Genomic DNA, 24,276 nt, shown 5'->3' on the forward strand with positions numbered 1-24,276 from the left:
CATTTGCTCATGGTTTTGACTTCAAGTTCACTTTATTAAGTCTCTGGGGAACAGGGTGGGGAGAGGCCGATTTTGTTTGAGATGCTTAGGTTTTTTGTTAAATTATGACCCTTATCATTGCCTTTAGAAATGTGTTGACATACCAGCTGGGAAGGCTAGAGGCTCGGCACGGTCCCAGGATCAGAGCAGAAATGGAGTGAGGTTTACATTACAAATAAATTGAAGAGGAAACAGATAATCTGACAGGACAAAACATTAAACTTTTGGGACCCAAGCCCTAGATTGTGTTTTTATAAAAAGACTTGGCTGCTGTGATCTTAAAAAGAAAAAAAAAAAGAATCAAAGGCAATGAAAAACATGATCTTAATCGGTAGGAAAAAACACAGGTTGTAAGGTTGGTAGTTACCCTGAGTCTGGCCTGCCTGGGAATTCTGAATGCATCAGTGGCTTGGGTTCGGTCTCCTTGGGAAAACAGAAAACAATAGCACCCTTTCCGTGCTTTCTTTTCCCTTTGCAGTTTAGATTTAGAGGTGGTGCTGCAATGAGGCCCTGGCCATTGATGTCTTCATCTTGCAGTAAATAAAGCAGCCTTGCCGGGTTGTATAGCAGCGCTGTATAGTGCCAAGAGCACAGTTTGTTGTCATGTAGACTGGGGTGGAATCTCACTTACTAGCTGGGTTCTTGGGCAAATTACCTAATCTATTTTCTATCTGTGAACTAATGTTAATACAACCTATCTAAGAAGAATGCTGTGAAACTCATGCAAAATAACACTATGTGCCTGGGCATAGTGGGCATTTAAAAAGTTAGTTCTTGTTCCCTCAGGTTGAGAAGAGGCCATTATGATGTCCCATAGTCCCATGTACTAAAATTTGCCATCTTTTTCCACCATCTCAATACTAGTCTTTTAGCAAAGCTAATTATGTGTCTCCAAGACATTGAGGAGGTAGACTCTAAATACCATAGCTATCCCATTCCAGCACTATCTTACCAAGTCCCTGGTCGTCTAGAATTACCAAAGTTGCCCAATAAAGAGTTTGGAAAGTCCTATCAATTACATAATAGCTGTTTCCAGATTTTTGAAGGTCAAAATGTTTCCCACACTCCTGGGCAGCTCCTCCAGTGGACTTACCTTCTGCAGCACCTTCAAGCTGGGTCCATATTAGCCCTCTGCTGAAAGCAAATCGACAACAATCCAGGCCTGTTAATGAACCCAGTAGTAAAGCCATTTAGGAGAGAGAATCCAAATTTCCAGAGGAGAGGGTAAGAGTTGTAGAAAGGGGTCCGGTCCCGTGGCCAAGTGTTTAAGTTCGCGCACTCCGCTGTGGTGGCCCAGGGTTTCACCGGTTCGGATCCTGGGCGCGGACATGGCACTGCTCATCGAGCCATACTGAGGCGGCGTCCCACATGCCACAACTAAAAGGACCCACAACTAAAAATACACAACTATGTACCAGGGGGCTTTGGGAGAAAAAGGAAAAATAAAATCTTTAAAAAAAAAAAAGTTGTAGAAAGGAACAATAATTATAGTTTACAAAGAAGAAAAGGTTTTCTTAAATTTTGAGAGACTAGCAGGTCAGCCTTTCCAAACCAATGGGCCTCAAAACCACTGACTGTATTTGTTAAATAGCACATACGTCTTCCGTGTTTTTCTGTTTGTGTTTAATATTTAGCAATATAAAGTGGAGGAAGAAACTTTAGCTTCCAAATAAGAAACAAATTCAACCACATCTTTAAAACCATTTAATCCCACTTCTAGATGACCTCACAAGCATAAAAATACAAATTCACAAAGATGTCCCACCCAGAATTGTTTATAATACCAAACCTGGAAACCAACTCAGTGTCGATTAGTCAGGGAGCACCTAGTTAAATTATAATGCATACACACAATGGATTATTGTGCAGACATGGGGGCTGGCCCCGTGGCTGAGTGGTTAAGTTCGCGCGCTCCGCTGCAGGCGGTCCAGTGTTTCGTTGGTTCGATTCCTGGGCGCGGACATGGCACCGCTCATCAAACCATGCTGAGGCAGCGTCCCACATGCCACAACTAGAAGGACCCACAACGAAGAATATACAACTTTGTACAGGGGGGCTTTGGGGAGAAAAAGGAAAAAAATAAAATAAAAAAAAAAAACCGTAGATCTGTATCTTGACAAGTAATGCGGTCCACTACCTATTGCAAGGTAAGAAAAGCGCTTTATAGATCATGTATAATATGATGTCATTTGGAAGGAAGTGCAGCAGCTCTCAAACTCCCAGGTCTCAGGAGTCCTGTACACTCAAAAATTATTGAGGACCCCAAAGAACTTTTGTTTATGAGAGATATATAGATATAATTTACTGTACTTGAAAATAAAACTAAGCCTGCCTCTCAACTTTGCTGTGAATCTAAAACTGTTCTAAAAGAAATCTTTATTAAAAAAGCTAAGAATTAAAAAAATGTTTTCTTAAAGATAATACTGAGCCTATTACATATTAACAAAATAATGTATTTTATGAAAAACTGTATTTCTCCCCCCAAAATTAAGAAGAGTGGCATTGTTTTACTTTTTGCAAATCTCTTCCGTTTTTGCAAATCTTTTCAACGTCTGGCTCCAAAGAAGACAGAAGGTAGATGAGCTTCTGCATTACAGCAAGGGTATTAGTTTGTCAGGGCTGCCAAAACAAAATACCACAGACTAGGTGGCTTACGAACAGAAATTTATTTCCTCAAAGTTCTGGAGGCTAGAAGTCCAAGATTAAGGTGTTGGGAGATTTAGTTTCTCCTGAGGCCTCTGTTCCTGGCTTGCAGATGGCTGCCTTCTTGCTGTGTCACACATGGTCTCTCCCGTGTGTACGCACGTGTCTGACTTTTTTTTTTTGGTTGTCAAATGATCCTTTATTGAAATACTTTCCTTTGTTGTTCTTAACTAGCTGGGCACTCCCACTGCACCACTTTTGAAATCATCTATGATGTCATGACAGTGGCAGCCATCAACATTGCAGGCCACGGACTGGCAGTCCCCAGTCCCTTTAATGGTTCTCTAGCTAAAGATCGGTGCTGCATCGGTCAGGCACTGTTGACAATCTCATTGAAAGTGGTATTTCCACTGTACTTAATATTTTTCTGCTTCTTTCTGTCTCTTGGTGGTTCTTTGAGAGTTCTGATGATTAGGGAACTACCTCAATCTGGGCCTGTCTGTTCTGAATGGTCTGTTTCACTGTAATCGTCAGACCCTTCCAATCACTGGTAGTGTTATTACCAAACTGTTTTGGAGACAGATGTAGGGAGCTGATCTTGGAGGCCAGGGGCCAATGTTTCATTGTGTGTCCAAATGTCCTCTTTTTACAAGGATACTAGTCAGACTGGGTTAGGGCCCACGCTAACGGCCTCAGCCTCATCTTAACTTAATCACTTTTTTAAAGGCCCTATTTCCAAACTCAGTTACATTCTGAGATACTACGGGGTTAGGGTTTCAACATACAAATTCTCAGGGGACACAATTCAGCCCATGGCAGCAGGTATAACTGAAAATAACTAGTAAGAGCACAATAGAAGTTCTGAGATCAAACTGAGTTAATGTCTAAAAACACACATTTATAACCTGAACCTACCAATTTACAAAATTCTAGAAAACACAAAAATATACAAGCATAATATTCCATTAACCATCAGAGTAATGATGTCACCATGTCATGTAGTCTCTGGAAAACTCCACTGTACACTCACAAGAGAATTAGAGTGAAAAAGGTAAATAACACCTAAGTATTTTTATGAAAATAGTGTGGACCTCACTCCCCCCTCCACAGGCCCTCAGAGACTCCCGGGGTCCAGAGACCACATTTTAAGAACCACTGGTACAAGCTGTATGACCCTGGGAAAATGTCTTATCCTTGTCAAACCTCAGTTTCTAAAATAAGGATAATGATAATACCAACTTAAGTGGGCTGTTGTAAAGACTTAACGAGTTAATACAAAAGTAGATGACAAATGTGAGCATTCTGCTAATATCAGCTGTTATTATTTGTGAAAAATTACTTAACGATATGACATACGTGCTTAAATGCATAGGGAGTAGTAAGCTCTGGATGAGAAGACATTTTTTAAACACACAATTAAGTATAAAATATACATGGAAGAAAGCATAAAGTGTATAACTTGATGATTTTTCACAAATTGAACTTTATTTTACCTTCCTCTTTTTGCTGAGGAAGATTAGTCCTGAGCGTTAGCCAGTCTTCCTCTATTTTGTATGTGGGATGCCACCACAGCACGGCTGCCCACCAAGTGGTGTAGGTTTGCACCCAGGAACCAAACCTGGGCCGCCAAAGGAGAGCACGCCAAAATTAACCACTAGGTCACGGGGCTGGCCTCTATTTTGTCTTTCTTTAAAAGAATATTTTATTAACAACAAAAAAAGCTATTAATTAAAAAACCCCTAACAGCAGCCCTTTTCTCACCTATAGCATCCTTGGGCTTTGATAACCATGCTCCCTGTAGGCCTCGAGGTACAGTCTGAGAAATGGTCCTTAACTCAACACACCTCTGGTGCCATCAGGTTCCCTTTTGCTCCAGAAAAGAGTATAACCCAAGAGCAAACCTGAACCAAGCTTTGTATTATGATGAAGCTGGATTCTCATCAATGTCCAATTTAGTAAACTCCGGAGCTCACTTAAAAAAATACCCATTTGGAAAACAGTAACTTGAAAAGATATCTGCACCTCCATGTTCACTGCAGTGTTATTTACAATAGCCATGATATGGAAACAGCCTTAGTGTCCACCAATGGATGAATGGATAAAGAAGATGGCGTGTACACACACACACACACACACACACACACACACAATGGACTACTATTCAGCCATTAAAAAGGATGAAATCTTGCCCTTTGCAATAACATGGATAAATCATGAGGTCATTATACTAAGTGAAATACGTCAGACAGGGAAAGACAAATGCTGTATGATCTCATATGTGGAATCTAAAAAACAAAACAAACAAAAAACCCTCAAACTCATAGTTATAGAGAACAGACGGGTGGTTGCCAGAAGGGAGGGGGCATGGACAGTGGATGAAATTGGTGTAGGAGGTCAAAGGTACAGACTTCCAGTTATAAAGCAAATAAGTCATGAGGATGTATTGTATAGCATGGTTACTATACTTAACAATACTGTATTGCATATTTGAAAGTTGCTAAGAGAGTAAATCTTAAAAGTCCTCATCAGAAGAAAAAAATTTTTTTGTAACTACGTATGGTGATGATGGTAACTAGATTTACGGGGTGATCAGTTTGCAATATATACAAACAGCGAATCATTATGTCGTACACCTGAAACTAATATAATGCTATATGTCAATTATACCTCAATAAAAAAAATCATCCTGAAAAAAAACAATACCCATTTCGGGGCTGGCCCCACGGCCGAGTGGTTGAGTGTCTGCGCTCTGCTTTGGCGGCCCAGGGCTTCGCCAGTTTGGACCCTGGTTGCGGATCTAGCGCTGCTCATCAAGCCATGCTGAGGTGGCGTCCCACACAGCACAACTAGAAAGACCTACAACTAGAATATACAACTATGTACTGGGGGGCTTTGGGGAGAAGAAAAAAAAAGAGAAGACTGGCAACAGATGTTAGCTCAGGGCCAATCTTTAAGGAAAAAAAATACCCATTATAAAGTAACATTTATGATGTTTCTGCCACGGGTATGGAGTTCAGTTGGGGGTAAACTCATTGTGCCCCCTCCAAAAAAAAAATTAAAAATTATTCTCCATAACAAATTTTATTTTAATTATACAACAACACAGATCTTGTATAATAATTGTGGTGAGATTTTTTTTTCCCCTCCTCCTCTTAGAGGAATTGAGGGTGAAGTCAGTGCCTCAAAAAACAACTGGAGCGGGGACAGGTGTAATTTAACTCTATTTCAGTGCAGAATGAACTGCAAAATGGTAATATTAAGACAGATTTGATTATAAACACAGCAGCTGAGAGGGGACCCTGAATCTTAAAATATTCTTTTAGCTCCATCAAAAATTATTTGCTCTCTACCACTGCTCTTTCATACAAGTCCTACATCAAAACTACATGTTACTCCCCCCACCATTCCACAACAGCAGTTAAAACTGTATTTTGAGCTACACTGTCTCAAAAATTTAGGCCTCTAGAAAGAAAATTTAAAAGATAAATTTACATTTAGCTACCAACTTACAAAAATAAATTTACCGACCAACTTACAAAATTCTAGAAAACAAAGATACAAAGGCACATGCTCCACTAACTATCAGAATGATATCACCATGTCACATAGCCTCTGGCAAACTCCACTATATAATCGTGAGAGAACAAGAGTGAAAAAGATAAATAACTTGTGTAAAATTATTTAACAATATGATATGTCCTTAAACACATAGTTATCTCTAAATAGTAAAGAGAATTTAGCATTTGACATACAAAGTTACATTTTCTGAAGACAAAACTTTAAAAAAAATTTACTGAAAACATAAGTCATAAATCTCTGATACCCAAAAGAAGACATCTTTACTTCCTGGCCAAGACTGCCCAATGGCATTGTCAGAAAGAAACCAGTAAGAGAAAAGCAGCACCAAGACGAGATGGGGGTATTGAATTCCACAGTTCACTTCACTATTTAGTGCTATCCCTGGGAGCACTCATTCCTACATGCTATCTAACAAGTGGAAGTGAGTAAGATAAAATCTCAACTTAAATGAAAAATGAATATTACCAGTAGAAAGTTTTTTTGGGAAAAGCCAACCCTGCAGGCACCAATATGTAAATCCTGGATGAATAATATGGCTATGGCAGTGAGTTAAGTGATGGCAATCTTGTATCCCAGCGCACGCTGACTAAAGGGGTCAAACTAAAACTACATGATAATACTAAAAGAAAAACACAGTTACTTTGGAAATTCATTTATTCTCAAATGATCTGTGTAGTCACATTGATAAACAAATCTTGGGGCTGGCCCCGTGGCTGAGTGGTTAAGTTCTCGCACTCTGCTTCGGCGGCCCAGGGTTTCGCAGGTTCAGATCCTGGATGCGGGCATGGCACTGCTCATCAGGCCATGCTGAGGTAGCATCCCACATGCCACAACTAGAAGGATCCACAACTAAAAATACACAACTATGTACCAGGGAGCTTTGGGGAGAAAAAGGAAAAATAAAATCTTTAAAAAAAAAAAACCAAATCTGAGTGTTTATACACAGCCCTCACTATGTAGTGACCTTAATACATGGGGTTCAGAATCAGACTTCTCAAACAGAAAGTAAGAATCAAGGTAAGAATAAGGAATGAAGAAAAGAGAAAGAGAGGACTCGGAAGGAGAAAAGATGTGAGGGGCACATGAGAGGCGACAGCAGGCTTGAGCTCCCCGGCTGAGCACGTGGCAGGACTGAGGGGTGGGGCAAAGCCATGCTGGGAGCTCTCTCCCACTGCGAGTCTGCGGCAAGGAAGGTGCACCTTCTGCGGCTGACACTCACCCAGGGAACTCTGCACAGTCCTGCTGATATCACTGTTTCTCTTGCTGCTGCTGCTGAGAAGTAAACGGAAAAGAGCTACCAACTGCAACTCCTTCAGTGGCCTGGGAAGGCCAGGGTTAGGGTAGGGTGAAGGAACAGGAATCTTAACAGAGAGAGGTACCAACTTCAGAAGAAAAAGGGCAGATCAAGGCAAAAGGTAAAGACTTAAAAGACTTACTTTGCTAAAGATAAAATTCTTAGTAGTAAAGGAACTGAAAGCAGGGTCTTGAAGAGAGATTTCTACACCCACATTCATAAAGTGCTATTCACAACAGCCAAAAGGTGGAAGGAACCCAAATGGATTGATGGATAACTGGATAAACAAAATGTGGTATATACATACAATGGAATATTATTCAGCCTTAAAAAGGAAGGAAATCCTGTCACATGCTACAACATGGATGAACCTTGAGGACATTATGCTAAATGGAATAAGCCACTCACAAAAGACAAATACTGTATGATTCCACTTATATGAGGTATATAAAGTAGTCAAATTCATAGAAACAAGAAAGTAGGATGGTGGCTGCCAGGGGCTTGGGAGAAGGCAAAATGGGAATTATTTAATGGGTATCGAGTTTCAGAATTGCAAGATGAAAAAGTTCTGGAGATATTCCACAATATCTGAATATACTGAACACTACTGAACTATATACTTAAAAATGGTTAAGATGGTAAATTTTATGTTGTGTGTTTTTTACAATAAAAAAGAAATTCTGGGTAGTGATTAAAAGTTAGGGTACAAGGGGAAAGGAAAAATACAAACCTTTTAGAAATTGTAGCTATTTGGTAGGTGGCAAGATTAATAAGACAACACAACTTTAACTCTCTTTTAAAGTATTAACACAAATTTAACGGTTGTGGCAAAAACAGTAGGTATATAGGAGATAATGTGAATCTGAGCTCCAATAGGCTTCAGAGGTACATTTCCAGAGAAGAGCTTTGGAAAGAAAGGTAAACCCTGTGAAAGATGAACAAGCCAAGGGTTACAGGCACAAGTCCTCTCTGTGCCCTCAACCATCTTGGCTGACAGTGTGATGACTGTAGACAACCTTCAGAGACAACGGTGTCCATGGGGAACCACCAGGAAAGTCACCATCCAAACTTCCATATCCCTCCTTGGCAATTAAGATGAAGATACGTTTCCTCAGCACTGTGTGCGACGTTCAATATCTAGTGTTTCCCAAGAGCCACCTCAGGAGAAGTCAATTTGTCCACAGGAGGCGTAGTTTCCAAAGCTGTCTACTGTGAACCTCTGAGAGATGTGAATTGAATTGAGCTTTAGGGTACCAAAGTAGAAGTTCTCAAATAGCTGAAAAGGAAAGATAAAAACCCAGAATGAATATTCAAAGAAAATTATAGATGAAAATATTAAACATCAGATTCTCTTGTTAAAACACCACAACAATCAAACAAACCTCCCAAGATTTTTCTTTTCCGTATTTATTCTGAAAAGTGATCCTGGAGAGGAGGGATGAGAATGGGAATGAGAAAGAACAGCAGCTCTTCTCTGATTAATTTTAAAGTCTCCTCTGACAAAATGCTCCAGAAAAAGAGGTCTGAAAAGTCAATCCCAAAATTTATCTATTGAGCAGATAGGACCGAGAACTTGTAACAAACACCCACACTCTGACTCACAGAGCCTAACAAAGATAATTCTATGACTTTCAGTTACTGACCACGTAGGGTCCTACTTTTGTTACAGCCAGGATAAAATTTGATATAATATATTCCTCTACCTAGTCAACAACATTTATTAAAAACATTGACTACAAAGGAGATAAGGTTCCTGACCCACAAATGATTCTGACAAGCCAGTGAGGAATACAGAATACTTCTACACACAAAACAGCCAGAGAAAAGTTCTACTGGATGATAGAACATGTACAAATGGTAACATTTACCAAAAACTTTCATCAGACTTGGATTCAAGGCAGCACCCTATAGTAAATGCTCTTCACTACAATTCTTCACTTTAAAAGCTTTCAAGTGCGTCAGAGGGAGGGATGAGCCATACTTTGAGAGGGACCTGCTCTTGTGATTTGCACATTTATAAGGCAGAATCCAAATGACATCAGAATTCATCCCAGGAAAATTAAGCCAAACTGCTTAGATAAGGAGTGTCAAAGAGTGAAGGACTGACCTTCTTCTGTTCGGATGCAAGAGTTGCTCTTTCTTAAAATGTCAATAAGATCCCAAGAAAGCCTTTCAATATCCATACTCAACAATGCTTAAGTAGAACCTAAGGGTAGGACCTGTGCACATTAGCAAGAGACTGTCTCTTCATTTATTTTTATACAACTTATACAACCATGGATTTCAGCCACTGTTGCCTTTCCTCTTTCTGCAATTAATGGCCCAGCAAAATGCCTGGGGTTCATTAAAGGCTAACTTTATAAAGTCCAGTAAATATTGATTTTTCAACATGACATCAACTTGACCCCAAAGATCTCTTTAGAGGTTGTGTGCTGCATTGTCTTGTCTTTCAGAAAGGTGATCAGCTTTGGCCTGCATTGATTTACACAACTAACTTCTCTTTCTGGCTTTGGCGGCCTGTTCAAACCATATCCACCCATTTGTGTAAAGAAATAACAGCCCGAAACAGTTATCACCTAATCCCTTGCTGAACATTAATTTGAAGTGAAAGCCACATCAACGAGACTGCCAGTTATAGATTTGCAAACTGACGCCTTCTAGGTACAAAATAGACATAACCGAAGGAGCAATAAAAAATGAGACAAAGGAAAACTAAAGGGGAACTCATAATACTTTGAACAAGTTACTTTTTAAGGATGAGCAGCCTATGGGTCCTCTACCTTCTCCTCTTTGTGCCTATGTTTTCAAATGATGGAGACATCACAGGCAGGAGCTGGAAAGTGACTTACCTTCGACTTCTCTTCGCCTATGCAGATAACCCCCAGGTGGCATGATTTGCCAGGGAGATTCTCACGCTTTAGGTTTAAAGTAAAGAGTAAATACAGTGATAATGAAGTTAGCTGGGATGTGATTTCACTGCAGTTTCAATTACAAAAATTGAGAGAATACTGAACACAAATTCTCATGTTCCCCCAAGGCAAGAGCAGCCTGTGGAAAGAATGCTGAAGTCAGTGTGCACTGATACCAGGGTCATGGGAGCATGTGACTATGGGCAGATGATACCACCCACTGTACAAGACCATAATGGGTGAAGATCCAGTAAGATGAACAAGTCAAAGTACCTTTCTTGTAAACTGTAAAGCGCTACTGGAAATTATTTCCTATGATGTTTTTAACATCTCTCTGCTCTCTTTAACCTTGTAGTTATTTTACCTTCATGAGTTGCTGTCTTCTTACATACCTTTTGATAATGTCACAATCAAACGGATTTCTTATCCGGAAGTCCTAGTGCACTGCCAATCTTTGTTGTAGCCTTTCCTATCTCCATGTTCTTGTTCTCTCTGTATGTTTATGATGATTTAGTAACAATTTTTCATAGTTCTCTTATTATTTAGTCATTGTTATATCTTTAGTCTTACGACTTTTAGTTCTATCAATTATTTCTAGTTACCCGTTAAAATAAAAGCTCTATAAAGGATCTTTTTATGTTATTCACAACTGAAGCCTACTTTACACTAACTATATATAGTAGACAGCATATGATTAAAAAATTTGTTGGATAAAATGACAACGAAAGTTAATGTTGTAGATGTCTTTGACCTTATGTCTAAAAAGAGAAAACTATCACATGGCCTTATTTAGACTGGATTTTGTTTTTTGAGGAAGATTAGCCCTGAGCTAACATCTGCCACCAATCCTCCTCTTTTTGCTGAGGAAGACTGGTTCTGAGCTAACATCTGTGCCCATCTTCCTCTACTTTATATGTGGGACACCTACCACAGCATGGCTTGCCAAGCGGGACCATGTCCACACCAGGGATCCGAACTGGCGAACCCCGGGCCACCGAAGTGCAACTTGCGCACTTAACCGCTACGCCACCAGGCCAGCCCCTAGACTGGATTTAAAGGTCTTATTTGTAGTCACCACCTAGGAATCCTTGAACAGGACTTACCAAAATTACATTACCTCTAATCATCTCTCAATTGTAACTAGTTGTCAAGAATGAATTTGTAATTAGTAAGAAATTTCATGTACTCCTTTAAATTTCTATGTGTTTCTTATTTGTCAAAGCCTAGCTCCCTTTCTTAGCTCAAATTCCTGATCTAGAATGTCACTGAGCACCCAATATTATGCATTTTCATGCAGAGAGGCACATGATATGGTTCTGTCTCCCAGATGCTCACTATCTAGATTAGGGAGACAGGGTATGTATCAGAAGAGAGGAATGTGGACGACATGGGGTATGTTCACCTTGTGAAAAGGTACTGAGTGGTTTACTTTGTGATCTGTACACTTTCCTGTACATATGTTCTACTTCAATTAAAAAGGTTGCCTAAAACAATATAGGCAGCAAAGGTCAAGTGTGAGAGGAGAGGTACAGGCAATCAATAAATGCAGTGAGAGGTAAAAAAACAACGGATGCTGAATGCTGGGGCACCTAGGAAAGCCATCTGGAGGAGGCAGGAACTGAGCCTTGTGGCAAATCTAAGACTTAGCAAAGAGGAGGAGGGAGGGCAGCATGAAGGCAGCAGTGGGCATGGTGGGCCAGGCCAAGAAAACCAGGTAAGATGTTTGGAGGGTTCCTAAAGAGAAGCAATGAGAAAGACTAAGGCTAGAGACAGAAGGAGGGTGAATCAGATTAAGGGGGCTCCTGAGGGTCAGGTTCAGAAGTTAGACTTCACTTTAGATGGTGGGGAACCACTGAAGGCTTCTGGCTAGGTTGGTGGCCCAAGATGAAAACCATGTTTCAGGGAAATTAATCTGGGTATAGAATATTGTGATGACCGGAGAAGGGCAAAAGAGATACAACGAAAAGGAGACCAGGGTAGCAGTTTAGTCATGAGATATTAAATGTCTCTTGACTAAAATAGTGGTAGTGGGCCTGGAAAGATTGGAGCAGATGTGAAATACTATGAATGAAACACAGAAAAGACTTGGTGACTTCCTGGATGAGTGGAAAGAGATAGGAAAAGATGAGAAAAATCATGGATGACAGGGGTAAGTTGGGTACGTGAGGGTACCACTGATAGTTAACAGATCGTTTCTGAGAGGGAGCTATTTTATGGGGGAAAAAATTCAGGTCAGTTTGCATACTCCTGGCTGTTATCTTTAGCTGTATGTATCCCAAGCCCTTTTCCAACCTAGGGTTTTCCTGGTAGGCTCTGTGGATATATAGTGAAGACATATAATCTACGGCACAGTTAACTGGAAGTCTATCACCATAAAAAGCTTTACAATTGTCCATTTTTTAACCAAGTAGTAGTTCTTTATATATTAGGGAAATGAATCCTTTGTCTGTGTAATGAATTGCAAATATATTTTTCCCCCAGTTTGTCATTTGTCTTTTGACTTTGCTTATGGTGGTTCTTACCATGTTTATTTAAATTATTAACTCAAATACACATAACAGGAGATTTTTTAAACAAAGTTAACCAATGTCAGTATTGTTATATATTAAAAGATCAAGGTGAACAATACATATAAGTATTGATGACAACACTAATAAAATAAAGATCATAAGGGCCAACATTTACTGAGAATGCATGTGTGCCAGGCATTATGCTGCGGGCTCTATGTGATTATCTGACTACATCCTCACACCTCAAGAAGCACATGGATCATTAATCCCCATTTTATAGTTAAACCTGAGGTTTAAAAGGCTTAAATAACTTGCCCAAGTGTACACAGCAAGTAAAGGGTGGAAAATTGAGATTCATAAAGCTGGAAAAGAATAAAACAATTGAGATTCAAACCCAGGCAGCCTAAGTAGAGTCTGAGCTCCCTGGCCCAGCACTGTCCAGCTTCTTCCTGTGGGTGGAACCACAGGGCCCTGTTTAAGCCACAGGGAGGAGACTTGACCTGTACAACTCCCAAAGACTGAACTGAACTTATGCTTCCATCTGTTATTCCTACTTTCACTACCACCTCTTATCTTGGAGCTGGTTTAAAAATCAGATGGCTCTAGTTCAGCTAGAAGAATTTTAATTGAATTCTGGATGAAAACAAGCACGAATCAACAAAATGGCTCCATTTAATTAGGTACCTGAAGGGGAAAAAGGAAAAAGCTTAAACTGAAAGTCTAAAAAAAGAACAAAGAAACTCGGTAGCTCTTTCTAGCCCAAAGTAGTGCATCAAGAGCAAAATGGTCTATTGTTTAGAAAATAAAAGACCTAACAGGAAAAATTTAAATTAAAAAAGAACCATGTCAAGGTATTTAAATCATGTTGAGTTTTTCCTCCTCACTGTTGTTTTATAAAAATTCCCTTGGGGATTTTGAAACCTAAACCAGTTTCTGCCTGAAAATATTTCTCTCTGACACACACAAACACAGGGCCCTGTTGTGCTAGCAGCCAGCATTTTAAAACCCTGCTGTAAAGGAACATAACGAACAGCTACACAAAACTACAAATAATTTGGTAAGGAAATAAAAAATAGAATTTAAGACTGTCAATATTTGTGATATCATTTCTAAGGAATAAGTACTGATTTGGAGAATTCAAGAAGAAAATTTAAAACCTAAGTAAGTATGACGTTTGAAAACTACTATGCACACAGCTGCTGTCATTTATTGAACTCACAATACCTTTAGAAAATTAAACAAACTTTTCCTAATACCCAGTAAAGAGACAACTGTGGACCATCAAGACGAAAGTTTTTGGTCAAAACCTTTGGCTTCCCTGATAAAATCCAACAATTCTGCTGCCCTCTGTTCACATGACCTGTGAAGCCCACTGTTTGCAGTTTGTACATGTTTGTTTCCCAGGGAGAACACTGAGGGAATTACCGGTTTCTAGTAATGCAGTGGTATACATTGAAAGAAAACAAACAGCAGGAGCTCAGGGCTAACTGTGGTCATTCTTCCTTGCGTTCATTTCAGGTCTTCCACTCCTTCTCCTAGGCCCTGGGACACAACCATCAAACACCAGAAATAACTCCACATGTGACGAGGCTACAAAGACAAAACTGAAAATCTCAGAGTGGGTGAGAAGGAGGGTGGAGAGGACCCTTCTCCTATTTGTGACCTCAAGCTACAAACTCAATGAATGGCCAATCCTCAACAGCATAGTGACAAACCTTTTGGGCATCCCTGCCCATGTGGCTTCCCAAATGAGGCTCATTCTCTTTCTTCAATCTTAGACAAAGCAGTGGTTGCTCTCTTCAAAGATCTCTCCTTTAAGGAAATCCACCTCTTGTGCTGGGCAGCCTCAGTGAACTATTTGCTGTCCAATATGACGTTAATAAGAGGAAATTCAGTGTTGAAGTCCAAATGAAGATTCAAAATATGTAAGTCCTATGAAATTTATAGTCATTCCTGGTATATGTGAGTTAAAGTAACCCTTAGAACATCATCTGGTGCAACTGAAAATAAGTACTGGTGTTCAATTAATGCAAGTATTTAGAAGGATGTACTGGGTCCCATTTCCTCCCCAAGAAAGGAGGCTTTCTGTTGTTTTCACGTATGGTAATTAAACTTCTGAAACCCATAGTAAACAGGAATAGCAAATGCATGCTACTTTGAAGTTTTCCCAGTGTTTTTCTTCCATAATCTGTTTTACCAACTTCTATTTCTCACAATTACCAGGGCCCTGTTTACAGATAAAAGTAACAGTAATAGCACTATTTTATACTTGATAATAATGCTTAGTCACCTACCTCCCTACCAGGGATGGCATGAGGATGAATGGAAGACAGTCTGACAAGCACTTTGAGTTCTTTGGGAAGGCACTTCCAGCAGAAGCCTTGCTGTAGTTAAATGACACCTTTCATCTACGGATCTAAATCTATCTTACAAAGCCCAGGCCATTAACCCTTTAAAAAATTGCTGTGATATAAACCAGAGCTGAGTATTATTATCCGCATTTAAAAGATAAGAAACAGAGACAGGCCAGGACCAGTAACATTGTGATATAAACTTAAGAGTTCCTGAGACCAAGCCCAGAACACAGGCCAGCAGGCTATGTCCACAAGGCAATGCGCACGTGCCTCTCAATTCAAACAACAAATATGTACCAAAGAATGACAAGTGGGGAACAAGTTCCATCCTTAGGCTACGCATATGCAGTTAGACAGACAGCAAAGAAAGTGTTCACTTGGTTTTGTGGCCAAGAATGAGAAACAAGTGATGCGAAAAACTACAATCAGAGCCCTTGGACAATCCTGACTGAAAAACAAGACAAATAATGGTCTAATTCAGAAGCATTCTTCACAAAATTGGCCTCTAGATAAGAATTAATAAGACTTCAGGTAGGAAACAGAAAGATATGGACACAAGATGAAAAATATGATAGATTTGAAAAGCATCACAGCTCTTGATATGTCATATTACTAATCTCACTTAGGATCACAAATAAATTTTGTTTTCCACAAATAAGTTTTGTTTCAAAGCTTTATCTATTAAAATCCCCCAAACCTAAAAAAACGATTTGAGTTTCTGCCAAGGTACCATACAATTAAAATTCTCAAGCTTTCTTGTACCTTGCATCTTTCTTCTGGGTACATGTGAGATTACTTGTACAGAGAGCAAATGTGGGAGGTATGAAGAGACAAGAAGGAAAATGGAAATCTTACACATCCAGCAGTCAAAAAAACCTTCCATCTATTTTAAACATATTCACATAAGCTGCACTCATACGGATTCTTTCTAAATAACATCACAAAAGAACACAATTGAGCCTATTCACACAAAGGTAAGTCATGTTCCTCTACACACACACAAACACACACAACTTCACCTGGAAACCAAAAATAGAAATGTCTTTTCTACTGAAAAGAGAGGTCAAAACAGTTCTAAGGGCAAACTAGACTTTAACTGCTTTCCTATCAACAACGACACAGCTACTCTCTCCCCCAATTTCCCCATATTTAAAAGGGACAATACTTCACAAAGACGTCCTGCAGCTCCAGTAAGGTAAATTATAAGATGGAATTTTGAGCTCTGATTATTAGTGTCACTCATTGACTATAACCACCAATGTATCATTACAGGAACCAAAAAGCAGAGCTTCCTTAAAAGAAAAAAGGAAAAGGTTTAGTAGGAATTCTGACAGCTTAGAGCCTCTGCAGTCATTATGTGGTCTCACAGGGCTGTAATATTTTTAAAGACTGAAATAGGAACATCTACTTTAGAATAAAAGACCATGTGGTTGGCAGGTAGTTACTATCCTACAGTCATCTCCAAATACAGCCCTACCTCTGCCCAAGATGCCACTTTCAATTTAAAACCTCAAACTGCAGTGATCAGTGGTGAGAGAGCCAATAATAATAGCTAATAATAGCCTATAAAAAGAGGACATAATGTACTTCCAGAAGGCCTGGGGCACCTCAGATCCAAGGAGCAAGGTCAAGGCCAGTCTGTGGGACGACTGGTTCTTAACATCATCAGTTGCCTCCATAAGGAAAGAAGCAAGAAGGCTGCAAATCAGTGGAACAGTTGCAATTTTTCAACCTATCAGCATGTCACTCCTGCTTTGCCCATCTCCATTAAGAGAGTACCAAAAAGCTCACATGTCGCCAGAGTGCAAGTCCCATCTCAATGGACTGAAATGGCACATAAACGTTATCAGCCTCCTTGTACGGAATGGGAACGTGAACTTCCCTCATTCATTCTGTTCTCCCAAACCACCTGCCTTTCTTGGCTCCAGCAAGCATGAGGAATGTTAGAGCCTGACCTAAGGAGGTGCCAGGTAGAAGCTGGACAAACAGAGCCAGGGAATGACGGCTTTAAAACCTCCTTCAAATCATCACTCAGGGTTGCATTTGGATGTTTGGCCTGAGCCTCAGTGCTGACGTAAGCATTACTATGTTTAAGACTCTGCTGGTAAGGCCAAATGACCTATTAGAGTGAATTAAAACCGTTATATACAAACAGGATGCCAGGCAGTTCTGCTGAGCACCTCAATACTTGAAATGCCATGGGACTTCCCTTCCCTGCAGAGACTCAATTTTAAAAAGTAGCAAGAAAAAATGAGGGGTGGAGGTAGGAGGAAGGAGAGAAGCTGTGCTGACACGGCTGAGGAACCTCTACCTAATCTCAGCGCACGCCGCTCCACTTCCACAGCAGCACGCAGAATTAGCATCAGAGATAGGCCTAGCATCAGAGATAGGCCGCTGGGAGATCAGTTTGCTGCAAAATTTCTTCCAGAGAAAACATTGCCTAGGGGCATGGATATTACTGCTTTACCAGGACAAAACTGCCCCTGGTGGCTGCTGGCTAGCAGAGACTCTTCAATGCCCCAAGCCTATGATCAGCAACCCTAAAGGCAGGTGCCCTTTGGGAACTAATCTAGGGAATGTTTCTGTAGATCAATTCTCTCCCTCAGAAGAATGCCACTTAAAGCTCACTCAAATATGTTACCACTCTTATTTTCAGTTTGGGCATCTTCCCTCAGGTATTATTCATAATGGTCCCTCAAACACATGCAACAGGAGATAAGGGTTTGATCTTTGTATTACATATATTAGAAAGGAAGTGCAAGTCACCAGAAACAAGGAGGACTGGGGACAGTGACAGAGATGATTTCTTCTTGGCCTAGGGGTCTCTAGGCAAGTAGCTTTTGCGAGGCTGGCATCAAGGGGCTGACTATTGTGCCAAGCAATAAATTCAGAAAAAGAACAAAGTGAGAGAGGAGAAAACAGTGATCAGGCTCAGCCATCTCCATTCCAGCTTTTCCAACATGAGAAGAGCATCCAGAAGTTAAAGAGCAAATCAGATGCCCCATGGCAACATCAAGCAACAGCCAAAGTACATACAAATAAAAACAACAACTGGGTTTGTAATGGTTCCTTGGAAGATGGGAGAGGGGTTGCCACATGGTATCTTGGATTTTCAACTAAGTCATCTAATTAAACAACTAGATATGAAAAACTTTGTCGCCTGTCATGACCATAGGAAACCTGCCTTCAGCAGCACCACCAGAGCATTATATATTACGACACACACACACTTGTCTATAATCCAGTTCAGATGGCCTCCGTCCCCTCTGCAAAGGTGTGGGCTAAACATCAAATAAGCAAAAGGCCTCAGAAGATGGAGAGTGTTATCCCCAGACACATCTCAGAAATTGCAAGACCTCTACAATTTAAGAAAAAGGTATCAATTTTCTTTTTTTTAAGATTGTATTTTTCCTTTTTCTCCCCAAAGCCCCCTGATACATAGCTGAGTATTTTTAGTTGTAGGTTCTTCTGGTTGTGCTATGTGGGACGCTGCCTCAGCATGGCCTGATGAGCGGTGCTATGTCCGCGCCCAGGATCGGAACCAGTGAAACCCTGGGCCGCCAAAGCAGAGCGCGCGAACTTAACCACTCAGCCATGGGGCCGGCCCCCTCAGTTTTTTAACCTACAACTGAGAGAGTAAACTTTGAATTACAGTTCTGGCTGACTGTTTTCACTTTTAATTCGTAATAATAATGTTCACATTTGAGCATTAATTATAAAATTGTTACATCATTGGTATATGGGAAAGAGGACATCATTTCTTGAGAAGTCATCGCAATTTTGTGGCATAGTGGACTTCACTCTCATTTTTTCTACCTCTTTCCACTAATGTCCTCTAACATTTGGAATAAGATCTAGACACTGTCAGTACCAAGCCACTCAATCTAACATGGTTTCATTTGGTCTGGTCTCTAAACAATAAGCTGCTTCAAAGAAGATAGTGCCCTGTCCCATCTCTGGGTCCAGATTTATAATTTGCTACTGGTTTGTTTACACTGTAGCTAAAAAAACACAATTGAGTATATACATACAACGGAAGATTGTTCAGCCCTTAAAAGGAACAAAATCCTGATGCATGCTACAACAGGAATGAACCTTGGAAACACTATGTAATTGAAATAAGCTAGAAACAAAATGACGAATATTGTATGATTCCACTTCCATGAAGTACCAAGAGTAGTCAAATTCATAGAGACAGAAAGTAGAACGGTGGTTGCTAAGGGTTGAGGGGAGGGGAGAATGAGGAGTTATTGTTTAATGGGTACAGAGTTTCAATCTGGAATGATGAAAAAGTTCTGGAGATGGCTAGTGGTGATGGTTGCACAACAATGTGAATGTACTTAATGCAACTGAACTGTACACTTAAAAATGGTTAAAATGATAAATCTTATGTTATGTATATGTTACCATAATTTTAAAAAAAACCACAATGGACCCAAAGTGCACCATAACCCAACTCACTTCATTTGTGAGCTACACCCAAAATGATATGACTGGACCCCCTATAAGTGAATATATAAAAGAGATGAATCTTTCCCGCAATAAAAAAAAGGCACTCTGTTCAAAGAGTTCATAGGAATGGGATCAGAGGGACCAAAGACAACTGAGTATTTATTCCCCCTGTCCCAGATACACCAAGCATCTAGCTTAGTGCTTTATATTTAGTAGGCATTCAATAAAACATTCATTTTTCATCCTGATAAGAACCAGAAGTGATTTTAAGAAAAATCTCTTAAGGGGCAGGCCTGGTGGCATAGTGACTGGGTTCACACGCTCCACTTCAGCGGCCTGGGACTCACTGGTTCACATCCCAGGTGTGGCCTTACACACCGCTCATCAGGCCATGCTGGGATGGTGTCCCACACACAAAATAGAGGAAAACTGGCACAAATGTTAGCTCAGGGATAATCTTCCACAAGCAAAAAGAGGAAGTCTGGCAATGGATGTTAGCTCAGGGCCGATCTTCCTCACCAAGATAAGAAAAGAAAAGTCTCAATTTTCTTCTACTCTTATTGTCTTTGCCAAATCATAGCCTACTTCTTGTCGTTGTGCAGGTTAGACACTTTCAAATCCAGCATTGCCTGCCTGAGCCAAGACAACACATGGAAGTATTCCAGCACCACTGCATAGATGAATAACCAATGAACATAAACTCAAAAGAGAGCAAAGGGAGAAAAACATTGTGTACGAACAGAAGCAACAGACCAGAGAAAGTGCATCTTTCTAGAACGAATGTTAGCTCTGTGAAAAAACAGCCAGTTGTTCGTTTTCCAGTTTCATTTTAACGATGGTTTCACCTCACTCACAGGCATCTGTGGTTGCTGTGACCGGTGTTTTAAGACTTCACTTTCCAGGCAAAGTTACATAGAAAACAAAATTCAGAGGAAAAGTTTTGGTGAAATATTGCCTGGATCTGAATCTTCCCCCGACCCTCTGACCCCCAACTCAATAGCCTAAAATAAGACTGCACAAAACCAAATGGCAGCATTTCCAACTGTACTTTTCCTTTTATATCTGATGCTCTGAAAAGCTGCCCAATCACCTGCCAGCAGTCTTTCCGGTCTTTTAACATAGAGTATGTTGCTCCTATCACTAGCAAAATATGGAAAGCCCCTAAAAATTTCCTGCAATCTCCCATTTTTATGAGTTTTGATTTTTAATGATCAAGAATGGAGGCAGAGCCATATTTTATCACTAACGTAGCAAAGTAATAGCAGCCATATATTGGTAAGATGTCTTGTCACAAGTTCCTTCCTAAATTCCACATTTTTCTGATATGCATGCTAATTATAAAATTAGAACAATTTACTTACAAGTTCAATATTCTTTAGTATTCATTCAATAATTTTTATTAATACATTCTACAATAAGGCGTAAGTAAAACTGCAAAAGAAGTCATTGTTCATGTTTCAAGTTAATTAGTGCATACCACAGAGAAACACAAAATTAGTTTTCGATGTATTTTGAAATAAAAGGCAGTCAAAGGTAAATTCAAGCTCATTATTATCCATATCAGCTGAAATCTTGCTATGTGGAGTAATAAAGTTGCAATAAAACTTAACTAAAAGGGGCTGGCCCCGTGGCAGAGTGGTTAAGTTCACGCGCTCCGCTGCAGGCGGCCCAGTGTTTCGTTGGTTTGAATCCTGGGCACGGACATGGCACTGCTTATCAAGCCATGCTGAGGCAGCGTCCCACATGCCACAACTAGAAGGACCCACAACGAAGAATATACAACTATGTACCGGGGGACTTTGGCGAGAAAAAGAAAAGAAATAAAATCTTAAAAAAAAAAAACTTAACTGAAAAATGAACTTCATTTATTAAGGGAGGATTTGTGAGTATCAGCCATAGGTATATTTAACTTGGGGCTCTCTTTTTCTTGAATTTAGTAAACTTAAAGAAGAAATAAACATATGCTAGAAAAGAAAAGATTCAAGTAAACAGAAATCTAATAGAACTGACTGTTGTTAACGAAATATTTAGGACATAATTAGTATGTCTTGAAGGTCTATTAAATATGAGCATCATATCTAATCATAAAGCAGGAAGTTATGTTGGGTTAAATAAAAGAAAATTAAACCCAACTCTAACCGTTAAGAAAGGAATCAGTAAAACTTTTTCCATGAAGGGCCAAGTGGCCATACCATCTCCATCACAACTACTCAACTCTGGCATGATAGAGCAAAAGCAGTCAGCACTCTAAACATATGAATGTGGCTGTTCCATAAAATTTTATTTATGGACCCTGACAATTGAATTTCATATCATTGGTACACGTCATGAAATATTTTTCTCTTAATTTTTTTCAACCATTAAAAAATACAAAAACCATTCGTAGTTTGAGGGCCATACACAAAATAGGTGGCAGGCCATATTTGGCCCTCAGACTATAGTTTGCCAGCCCCTGCTCTAAGAGTTTACAATCTCAAGGATGGGGCAAAAAATATCCCCTTTGGCAAACAGAAAATCATTTCTTCTCCTCTTCCAAAATCTGATTTCTATGGAAAACAGTTTTAGTCAGTGAATTTGGAAAAGCTTCCTGAGTGCTCGCAGGTGCAAGATACATCACTAAGCACTGAGGGGCACAATCAAAGTAAGGAGAGGAGGGAAGAGTTGAGAGGTGGAAGGGCGTCATCGACAGGGATGGTCCTTACTGTTATGGAGGAGGTAACAGCTGTACTGGACTTTAAAGAATGAGTAGTATTTGTAGAGAACAAGATTGCAGTAAAAGAGAAACAGAAACACAAAGACAAAACCTTAAGGCGCAGTCATATAAAGTAGTGAATTTAAAAAAAAAAAAGTTGATCCAGAGGCAGGAAAAAACCAAGAGAGCCAACTGCCACTGAAGCCAAGAGAAGAAAACATTTGAAGTAGAAAAGGGCTTAGTACTCTCAGTGTGGTTACTGGGAAAAGGTAAAAGTAGGTCAAGGCACTGAACAAATAGGAACTATCAGTGACATTTTACAGTGCTGTTTTAGTACAGTGATATGGGTGGGAGATAGGTTTCAGGAATAAAATAGGGACTAGTTTGAAAGAGCTGATGGTAGGAAGAATGGCTTTATAGAGAAATGGACTCTCATTTCCTAAACAAAACAAAAAACATTCAGATGAAAGATGCAGCTACCTTCTTAGTAGCTTGCTCTAATATGAAATATGCTAATCAGAAAGTTCTTCCTTACATTAAATTCTTATACTCATTGAAATCAAATGGCCCAGTTTTTGTGGTAAGATCAACAATAAAAGCTGCATCTATCCTAAATGTTGGAACAAAACAGGCAAGACTTCAACAAACTTTTCTGGAAAGTGGTTATTTAAAAAAAAAACAAAAACACATACAACAAATGGTTAGTGTCCTATTCCCCTCCTAAGTGCATGTCTGTCTGTCTTTTTTCTTTTTAAAATTATTTTTTTAAATTTTATTTACTTATTTATTTTGGTGAGGAAGATTGGCCCTGAGCTAACATCTATGTCAGTCTGCTTCTGTTTAGTATGTAGGATGCTGCCACAGCATGACTTGGCAAGCAGTATGTAGGTCTGCACCCAGGATACGAACTGACGAACCCTGGGCCGCCAAAGCACAGAGCACGAACTTAACCACTATACCACTGGGCCAGTCCCTAAAATTAATTTTTATTTTGACATAGTTTCAGACTTACAGAAAAGTTACAAAAATAGTAAAAAGGATTCCTGGATACCTTTTATTCTTTTTTCTTATTTTTATAACCTGTGTTAAGAAAAGCATTCTTTAGCTGAATTTCCTGTTTTTTGCTCTTTGTAATGTGGATACTGCCAGCAAACTACGGCTGTTCAGTTTGAAAACTGCTGGGGCCCAAGCAGTTTAGTTAATGTCATCCATGATTCAGTCACAAGTTGTAAGAAGGAAAAGCACAATATAATCTCAATTAACAGAAGTCTTGTTTGGAATTCATTTGGCTTGTTTAATCTGTAAACTGATGTCTTTCATCAGCTATGCCCCATTCTCTCTCTCTCCTTCTGGGACTTCAATTAAATATATGCTAGATCTTCTCACTCCTTCCTAATATGTCTCTCATTCTCTCATCTATAATTTTTACCTTTTCTTCTACCCATGTGACATTCTGGATAATTTCTTCTGACCTAACTTCCAGTTCACTGTTTCCCTCTTCAGCTATGTCTAATTTGCTGCTAAACCCATCCAACGAGCTCTTAATTTCAGTTATTGCACTGTATAGTTCTCGCATTTCTATCTGGTTCTTTTTCAAAACTGCTATATCGTTTTTCTTTTGTAATAGTTCCCAATTACCCAATAAAAATTTTAAGCTTGGCTTTTATTTATTTGAACATAGTAAGCATAGTTGTTTTTAGCCTAAGTCTGATAACTCTTTATCTCATGGCTTTATGAGTTTTGGATGTCTGCTTATAGGGTGTGGTTTCCTCATATGACTAGTTATCTTTGACTGTGTACTCGC

The 24,276-nt window shown here is 39.6% G+C and overlaps 1 protein-coding gene across 2 annotated transcripts in view; it reads right to left on the bottom strand.

The window, feature by feature from the left end:
* Positions 1 to 6,897: 6,897 nt before the first annotated feature.
* ASCC1 (activating signal cointegrator 1 complex subunit 1) overlaps positions 6,898 to 24,276 on the bottom strand; it is a 113,695-nt gene continuing 96,316 nt past the window's right edge. For both annotated transcript variants that reach the window (XM_001503779.7, XM_014733195.3), the window contains exon 10: positions 6,898 to 8,831. In XM_001503779.7, the coding sequence (XP_001503829.1) occupies positions 8,715 to 8,831 (117 nt within the window). In that variant the 3' untranslated portion in view covers positions 6,898 to 8,714. The remainder of the gene's footprint in view (positions 8,832 to 24,276) is intronic.

The sequence above is a fragment of the Equus caballus genome, chromosome 1 (genome assembly GCF_041296265.1).
Source record: "Equus caballus isolate H_3958 breed thoroughbred chromosome 1, TB-T2T, whole genome shotgun sequence".
Classification (NCBI taxonomy): domain Eukaryota; kingdom Metazoa; phylum Chordata; class Mammalia; order Perissodactyla; family Equidae; genus Equus; species Equus caballus.